This window comes from Oncorhynchus mykiss, chromosome 13 (genome assembly GCF_057628025.1).
Source record: "Oncorhynchus mykiss isolate SJ-2025 chromosome 13, ASM5762802v1, whole genome shotgun sequence".
In the NCBI taxonomy this organism is placed as follows: Eukaryota; Metazoa; Chordata; class Actinopteri; order Salmoniformes; family Salmonidae; genus Oncorhynchus; species Oncorhynchus mykiss.
The window spans coordinates 75,226,205-75,235,986 of NC_143034.1; the positions used below are offsets into that span (position 1 = coordinate 75,226,205).

Consider the following 9,782-nt stretch of genomic DNA (forward strand, 5'->3'; position numbering starts at 1 on the left):
CAAACAGATCTGGGACCAGGCTGTAGAGCCAACTCAATATAGAACAAACAGATCTGGGACCAGGCTGTAGAGCCAACTCAATATAGAACAAACAGATCTGGGACCAGGCTGTAGAGCCAACTCAATATAGAACAAACAGATCTGGGACCAGGCTGTAGAGCCAACTCAATATAGAACAAACAGATCTGGGACCAGGCTGTAGAGCCAACTCAATATAGAACAAACAGATCTGGGACCAGGCTGTAGAGCCAACTCAATATAGAACAAACAGATGTGGGACCAGGCTGTAGAGCCAACTCAATATAGAACAAACAGATCTGGGACCAGGCTGTAGAGCCAACTCAATATAGAACAAACAGATGTGGGACCAGGCTGTAGAGCCAACTCAATATAGAACAAACAGATGTGAGCCCAGGCCAGATGCATTGCCATGCAGTTGGAAGGTGAACAAACAGATCTGGGACCAGGCTAGATGCATTGCCATGCAGTTGGAAGGTGAACAAACAGATCTGGGACCAGGCTAGATGCATTGTCTTTTAGGAGCAGAAAATGAAAGGGCACAACATACATTTTATTTTGCATTAACGTACTTTATTTACATAATAAATATATGTTTAAAACACGGGTCATTAGGATGTCTGTTCAGATGCAGAAGAAGCCCTGTTTCCATGGCAACGTTTCCTCAAGACCAGGTATTTATTATCCTGTTCCCTCTCTATCTGGGGAAACAAATGACTTGGTCCTAAACATCCTGATAGACCAGGTATTTATTATCCTGTTCCCTCTCTATCTGGGGAAACAAATGAAGACTTGATCCTAAACATCCTGATAGACCAGGTATGTATTATCCTGTTCCCTCTCTATCTGGGGAAACAAATGAAGACTTGATCCTAAACATCCTGATAGACCAGGTATTTATTATCCTGTTCCCTCTCTATCTGGGGAAACAAATGAAGACTTGATCCTAAACATCCTGATAGACCAGGTATTTATTATCCTGTTCCCTCTCTATCTGGGGAAACAAATGACTTGGTCCTAAACATCCTGATAGACCAGGTATTTATTATCCTGTTCCCTCTCTATCTGGGGAAACAAATGAAGACTTGATCCTAAACATCCTGATAGACCAGGTATGTATTATCCTGTTCCCTCTCTATCTGGGGAAACAAATGAAGACTTGATCCTAAACATCCTGATAGACCAGGTATTTATTATCCTGTTCCCTCTCTATCTGGGGAAACAAATGAAGACTTGATCCTAAACATCCTTATAGACCAGGTATTTATTATACTGTTCCCTCTCTATCTGGGGAAACAAATGAAGACTTGGTCCTAAACATCCTGATAGACCAGGTATTTATTATCCTGTTCCCTCTCTATCTGGGGAAACAAATGAAGACTTGGTCCTAAACATCCTGATAGACCAGGTATTTATTATCCTGTTCCCTCTCTATCTGGGGAAACAAATGACTTGGTCCTAAACATCCTGATAGACCAGGTATTTATTATCCTGTTCCCTCTCTATCTGGGGAAACAAATGAAGACTTGATCCTAAACATCCTGATAGACCAGGTATTTATTATCCTGTTCCCTCTCTATCTGGGGAAACAAATGGCTTGGTCCTAAACATCCTGATAGACCAGGTATTTATTATCCTGTTCCCTCTCTATCTGGGGAAACAAATGAAGACTTGATCCTAAACATCCTGATAGACCAGGTATTTATTATCCTGTTCCCTCTCTATCTGGGGAAACAAATGAAGACTTGATCCTAAACATCCTGATAGACCAGGTATTTATTATCCTGTTCCCTCTCTATCTGGGGAAACAAATGAAGACTTGGTCCTAAACATCCTGATAGACCAGGTATTTATTATCCTGTTCCCTCTCTATCTGGGGAAACAAATGACTTGGTCCTAAACATCCTGATAGACCAGGTATTTATTATCCTGTTCCCTCTCTATCTGGGGAAACAAATGAAGACTTGATCCTAAACATCCTGATAGACCAGGTATTTATTATCCTGTTCCCTCTCTATCTGGGGAAACAAATGGCTTGATCCTAAACATCCTGATAGACCAGGTATTTATTATCCTGTTCTCTCTCTATCTGGGGAAACAAATGGCTTGATCCTAAACATCCTGATAGAAGGACTGAGCTAGTAGCAGATATACCTTCTGTTACATATTCTGAAGGCTTGATCCTAAACATCCTGATAGAAGGACTGAGCTAGTAGCAGACACCTATGTTACATGTTCTGTGTGTACAGTATAGTCCATCCTTATAGAAGGACTGAGCTAGTAGCAGACACCTATGTTACATGTTCTGTGTGTACAGTATAGTCCATCCTTATAGAAGGACTGAGCTAGTAGCAGACACCCATGTTACATGTTCTGTGTGTACAGTATAGTCCATCCTTATAGAAGGACTGAGCTAGTAGCAGACACCTATGTTACATGTTCTGTGTGTACAGTATAGTCCATCCTTATAGAAGGACTGAGCTAGTAGCAGACACCTATGTGACATGTTCTGTGTGTACAGTATAGTCCATCCTTATAGAAGGACTGAGCTAGTAGCAGACACCCATGTTACATATTCTGTGTGTACAGTATAGTCCATCCTTAAAGATACATTAGTTTATACATACACACCAGCAGACTGGTTAAAGAGACTCACCATCCTCTCCATGCGCATCCCGTTCCCAAACGCCAGCTGTCTCAGAATGTCGATGTCTGGTAGACCCCACCCTGGGTTCCTGTAGGGGAACAGAATTGATGGTAAAACAGAGTGACGGTTGGGATTCATGGCTTTGACCCTCAACCCTGAGTGAACTAATGGGAAGAAGCTATATGGTAGTAGCTCCGCATTGGCCAGCTCCTCTCTTATGATGTTATAACTCACATCTGTCGTAGTTCCTGGTCCAAGTCCTCCATACAGCTGGGGGTGATGGTGCCGTTAAAGGCGTAGGGCTGGGGAGCGAGAGAGAGAGGTGTCTGGCGTTAAAAAAAACATCTCTCCCCCCCCCCCCCTCTCCATCCATGATACCTACCCCATGTGTGATCAAGAGACCATGTTGTCTGAGGATCTGTCCTGATCCTTTGACGACGCCCTGGGGAGAGAGACAGAGACCCAGACTCTGGCACTTCACACGGGCTATAAGTGACTGACACATCTTCACTCATACATTCATAAAGCTTCACAGCCAAATTATGATGCGTATAATGCTGACCTGCCGTGTTAGGCCTACCTCTACGGTGTCGAAAGAGCTGCACTGAAGCAGGTTAATGGCCACGATGACATCACAGGCCCCGCGTGGAAGGCCCGCCCACTTCTCCCAGGGGTCGCTGGCGTCCAGGTGCACAGGCTGCAGCACGGTCTTCACTTTAGTCGCCGCTATGTAGGATCTGACACTGCGAAATAACACCACACCCACTGGAGCCATGACCCCATAGGTTCCATAGACAGTATGACATGTTGGAGCCATAGCCCCATAGGTTCTATAGACAGTATGAAATGTTGGAGCCATAACCCCATAGGTTCCATAGACAGTATGAAATGTTGGAGCCATAACCCCATAGGTTCCATAGACAGTATGAAATGTTGGAGCCATGACCCCATAGGTTCTATAGACAGTATGAAATGTTGGAGCCATAGCCCCATAGGTTCCATAGACAGTATGAAATGTTGGAGCCATAACCCCATAGGTTCCATAGACAGTATGAAATGTTGGAGCCATAACCCCATAGGTTCCATAGACAGTATGAAATGTTGGAGCCATGACCCCATAGGTTCTATAGACAGTATGAAATGTTGGAGCCATAGCCCCATAGGTTCCATAGACAGTATGAAATGTTGGAGCCATAACCCCATAGGTTCCATAGACAGTATGACATTTTGGAGCCCATGACCCCATAGGTTCCATAGACAGTATGAAATGTTGGAGCCATGACCCCATAGGTTCCATAGACAGTATGAAATGTTGGAGCCATAACCCCATAGGTTCCATAGACAGTATGAAATGTTGGAGCCAAAACCCCATAGGTTCCATAGACAGTATGAAATGTTGGAGCCATGACCCCATAGGTTCCATAGATAGTATGACATTTTGGAGCCCATGACCCCATAGGTTCCATAGACAGTATGACATGTTGGAGCCATGACCCCATAGGTTCCATAGACAGTATGAAATGTTGGAGCCATGACCCCATAGGTTCCATAGACAGTATGAAATGTTGGAGCCATGACCCCATAGGTTCCATAGACAGTATGAAATGTTGGAGCCATGACCCCATAGGTTCCATAGACAGTATGAAATGTTGGAGCCATAACCCCATAGGTTCCATAGACAGTATGACATTTTGGAGCCCATGACCCCATAGGTTCCATAGACAGTATGAAATGTTGGAGCCATGACCCCATAGGTTCCATAGACAGTATGAAATGTTGGAGCCATAACCCCATAGGTTCCATAGACAGTATGAAATGTTGGAGCCATAACCCCATAGGTTCCATAGACAGTATGAAATGTTGGAGCCATGACCCCATAGGTTCCATAGACAGTATGAAATGTTGGAGCCATGACCCCATAGGTTCCATAGACAGTATGAAATGTTGGAGCCATGACCCCATAGGTTCCATAGACAGTATGAAATGTTGGAGCCATAACCCCATAGGTTCCATAGACAGTATGACATGTTGGAGCCATAACCCCATAGGTTCCATAGACAGTATGACATGTTGGAGCCATAACCCCATAGGTTCCATAGACAGTATGAAATGTTGGAGCCATGACCCCATAGGTTCCATAGACAGTATGACATGTTGGAGCCATAACCCCATAGGTTCCATAGACAGTATGACATGTTGGAGCCGTAACCCCATAGGTTCCATAGACAGTATGAAATGTTGGAGCCATGACCCCATAGGTTCCATAGACAGTATGACATGTTGGAGCCATAACCCCATAGGTTCCATAGACAGTATGACATGTTGGAGCCGTAACCCCATAGGTTCCATAGACAGTATGAAATGTTGGAGCCATGACCCCATAGGTTCCATAGACAGTATGACATGTTGGAGCCATAACCCCATAGGTTCCATAGACAGTATGAAATGTTGGAGCCATAACCCCATAGGTTCCATAGACAGTATGAAATGTTGGAGCCATGACCCCATAGGTTCCATAGACAGTATGACATGTTGGAGCCATAACCCCATAGGTTCCATAGACAGTATGACATGTTGGAGCCGTAACCCCATAGGTTCCATAGACAGTATGAAATGTTGGAGCCATAACCCCATAGGTTCCATAGACAGTATGACATGTTGGAGCCGTAACCCCATAGGTTCCATAGACAGTATGAAATGTTGGAGCCATAACCCCATAGGTTCCATAGACAGTATGAAATGTTGGAGCCCATGACCCCATAGGTTCCATAGACAGTATGACATGTTGGAGCCATAACCCCATAGGTTCCATAGACAGTATGACATGTTGGAGCCGTAACCCCATAGGTTCCATAGACAGTATGAAATGTTGGAGCCCATGACCCCATAGGTTCCATAGACAGTATGAAATGTTGGAGCCATAACCCCATAGGTTCCATAGACAGTATGAAATGTTGGAGCCCATGACCCCATAGGTTCCATAGACAGTATGACATGTTGGAGCCATAACCCCATAGGTTCCATAGACAGTATGACATGTTGGAGCCGTAACCCCATAGGTTCCATAGACAGTATGAAATGTTGGAGCCCATGACCCCATAGGTTCCATAGACAGTATGAAATGTTGGAGCCATAACCCCATAGGTTCCATAGACAGTATGAAATGTTGGAGCCATAACCCCATAGGTTCCATAGACAGTATGAAATGTTGGAGCCATAACCCCATAGGTTCCATAGACAGTATGAAATGTTGGAGCCATGACCCCATAGGTTCCATAGACAGTATGAAATGTTGGAGCCATAACCCCATAGGTTCCATAGACAGTATGAAATGTTGGAGCCATGACCCCATAGGTTCCATAGACAGTATGACATGTTGGAGCCATAACCCCATAGGTTCCATAGACAGTATGACATGTTGGAGCCGTAACCCCATAGGTTACATAGACAGTATGAAATGTTGGAGCCATAACCCCATAGGTTCCATAGACAGTATGACATGTTGGAGCCGTAACCCCATAGGTTCCATAGACAGTATGACATGTTGGAGCCGTAACCCCATAGGTTCCATAGACAGTATGAAATGTTGGAGCCCATGACCCCATAGGTTCCATAGACAGTATGAAATGTTGGAGCCATAACCCCATAGGTTCCATAGACAGTATGAAATGTTGGAGCCCATGACCCCATAGGTTCCATAGACAGTATGACATGTTGGAGCCATAACCCCATAGGTTCCATAGACAGTATGACATGTTGGAGCCGTAACCCCATAGGTTCCATAGACAGTATGAAATGTTGGAGCCCATGACCCCATAGGTTCCATAGACAGTATGAAATGTTGGAGCCATAACCCCATAGGTTCCATAGACAGTATGAAATGTTGGAGCCATAACCCCATAGGTTCCATAGACAGTATGAAATGTTGGAGCCATAACCCCATAGGTTCCATAGACAGTATGAAATGTTGGAGCCATGACCCCATAGGTTCCATAGACAGTATGAAATGTTGGAGCCATAACCCCATAGGTTCCATAGACAGTATGAAATGTTGGAGCCATAACCCCATAGGTTCCATAGACAGTATGAAATGTTGGAGCCATAATCCCATAGGTTCCATAGACAGTATGAAATGTTGGAGCCATAACCCCATAGGTTCCATAGACAGTATGAAATGTTGGAGCCATGACCCCATAGGTTCCATAGACAGTATGAAATGTTGGAGCCATAACCCCATAGGTTCCATAGACAGTATGAAATGTTGGAGCCATAACCCCATAGGTTCCATAGACAGTATGAAATGTTGGAGCCAGTGCAGCCCGGCAAAATATGACATCTTATGATTTGACGCTCGTGGTTAGACAATAGCTTTGTTATTACATTGTAATTACCCTATTGAAAATGTAATTACAATGTGAGCCCGTTTAGTGCGTCGGGATATAAGATTGATATGAGAAATACAAGAAAGCATTTGCCAACAACCAACGACCAACGACCAACGACCATACAGAATCAGAGAGGTCAGATAACAAGAGGGTTCAGAGTAATGGACTGTTGTAGTATCTACCTCTATATCATGGTATATATATATATATATATTAGACTTTATATAGTTCTAGTATCTACCTCTATATCATGGTATATATATATATATATATTAGACTTTATATAGTTCTAGTATCTACCTCTATATCATGGTATATATATATATATATTAGACTTTATATAGTTCTAGTATCTACCTCTATATCATGGTATATATATATATATATATTAGACTTTATATAGTTCTAGTATCTACCTCTATATCATGGTATATATATATATATATATTAGACTTTATATAGTTCTAGTATCTACCTCTATATCATGGGATATATATATATATATATATTAGACTTTATATAGTTCTAGTATCTACCTCTATATCATGGTATATAATATATATATATATATATATATATTAGACTTTATATGGTTCTAGTGTCTAACTTTATATCTTGTATCTCTATTCAGTTGAAGTTTACATACACCTTAGCCAAATACATTTAAACTCAGTTTTTCACAATTCCTGACATTTAATCCTAGTAAAAATTCCCTGTCTTAGGTCAGTTAGGATCACCACTTTATTTTAAGAATGTGAAATGTCAGAATAATAATAAAGATAATTTATTTAATCACATTCCCAGCGAGTCAGAACAGTCCAATCTGTGCTACACGAGCGAGAGAGGAAGGGAAAGAGAACCTACCACAATTACAGACTAATGTATATCATCATTATAAAACTGTTAGGGTGTAAATAGTACTGTTTTACACTCACCTTTTCTTGAGCTGCTCTGAAGAGGCTAAGGACATGACATATTGGTGTAGGCTGGGACTGGGAGGTGGCTGATGGTTAATAGCCTATAGGGCAGATGGGTCATGTGATAACTTGGTTAAGAGGATTCTTAAAGCACTAGTGAACAACACTCCTCTTCCTAAATGGGAGATCTTTCTAGACAGAAGGACGTAACTTTGAGCACTCAGGGAGGGAGGGAGGGAGGGAGGGAGAGAGAGAGCGAGACAAAAACCTATGGCCTATGACTTCTTATGGCTGGGGGCAGTATTGAGTAACTTGGAACAATAAGGTGCCCAGAGTAAACTGCCTGCTCCTCAGTCCCAGGTACTAATACGTTTCTAAAACTGTTTGAATGATGTCTGTGAGAATAACATAACTCATATGGCAGGCAAAAATCTGAGAAAAAAATCCAACCAGGAAGTGAGAAATCTGAGGTTGGTTGATTTTCAACTCATTCCCTATTGAAGATACAGTGGGATATTGGTCATGTTGCACTTCCCAAGGCTTCCACTAGATGTCAGCTGTCTTTAGAAACTTGTTTGAGGCTTCTACTGTTAAGGAGGGGCTCATAAGGGCTCTTTGAGTCAGTGGTCTGGCAGAGTGCCATTAGCTGGTCACACGCATTCACATGAGAGGTAGCTCGCACTCCATTGCTTTTCGACAGACAAAGGAATTATCCGGTTGGAACATTATTGAAGATTTATGTTAAAAACATCCTAAAGATTGAGTCTATACATCGTTTGACATGTTTCTACGGACTGTAACGGAACTTTTTGACATTTCGTCTGCTCTTAGTGAACGCGCTTCGTGACTTTGGATGTGTTTACAAAACACTAACAAAAGTAGCTATTTGGACATAAATGATGGACATTATCGAACAAATCAAACATTTATTGTGGAATTGGGATTCCTGGGAGTGCATTCTGATGAAGATCATCAAAGGTAAGTGAATATTTATAATGTTATTTCTGACTTCTGTTGACTGCACAATATGGCGGATATCTTTTTGGCTTGTTGGGTCTATGAGCGCTGTACTCAGATTATTGCATGGTTTGCTTTTTCCGTAAAGCTTTTTTGAAATCTGACACAGCGGTTGCATTAAGGAGAAGTGTATCTAAAGTTCCATGTATAACACTTGTATTTTCATCAACATTTATAATGAGTATTTCTGTAAACTGATGTGGCTCTCTGCAAAATCACTGAATGTTTTGGAACTACTGAACATTTTTTTACCTTTATTTTAACTAGGCAAGTCATGGCCTAGGAACTGTGGGTTAACTGCCTGTTCAGGGGCAGAGCGACAGATTTGTACCTTGTCAGCTCGGGGGTTTGAACTTGCAACCTTCCGGTTACTAGTCCAACACTCAAACCACTAGGCTACCCTGCAGCCAAATGTGTCCTTCTGCCACAAACTGAGGGGCAGCCAGTGAAAAGTGCAAAGTAATGTCGATAATATTTCCCATCTTGTTTTGTTTTGTCTTTCATACCATGTCATGTGTCTTCTCAGTCATGTTGACACTGGTCTACTACTATTGCTTTAATGTATTGTTATTCTGATTAATATTGTTGTTGTTGATGGTAATCCCATGTCCACTACTACTATTATTATTGCTGTTGGTCCCACCATTTATTTATATATAATTATATATTTTATATATGTATAAATATATATATAAAACATCGATTTATATTTTTCTATATGTATACTTTGACAATGTAAGTAATAATGATCTTGCCATATCAATAAAGTCAATTGAATTGAGAGAGAGAGAGACGCAC

At 41.9% G+C, this 9,782-nt stretch overlaps 1 protein-coding gene across 1 annotated transcript; it reads right to left on the reverse strand.

The window, feature by feature from the left end:
- Positions 1-1,257: 1,257 nt before the first annotated feature.
- Positions 1,258-3,440, reverse strand: zgc:103625 (methyltransferase-like 26 B). Its single transcript, XM_090194313.1, has 5 exons — positions 3,246-3,440; positions 3,048-3,107; positions 2,900-2,967; positions 2,675-2,753; positions 1,258-1,305 (listed from the first exon to the last, which is right to left on the reverse strand). The coding sequence occupies exons 1-5, from the start codon at positions 3,438-3,440 to the stop codon at positions 1,258-1,260; spliced, it is 450 nt and encodes a 149-aa protein (XP_090050439.1).
- Positions 3,441-9,782: the final 6,342 nt, after the last annotated feature.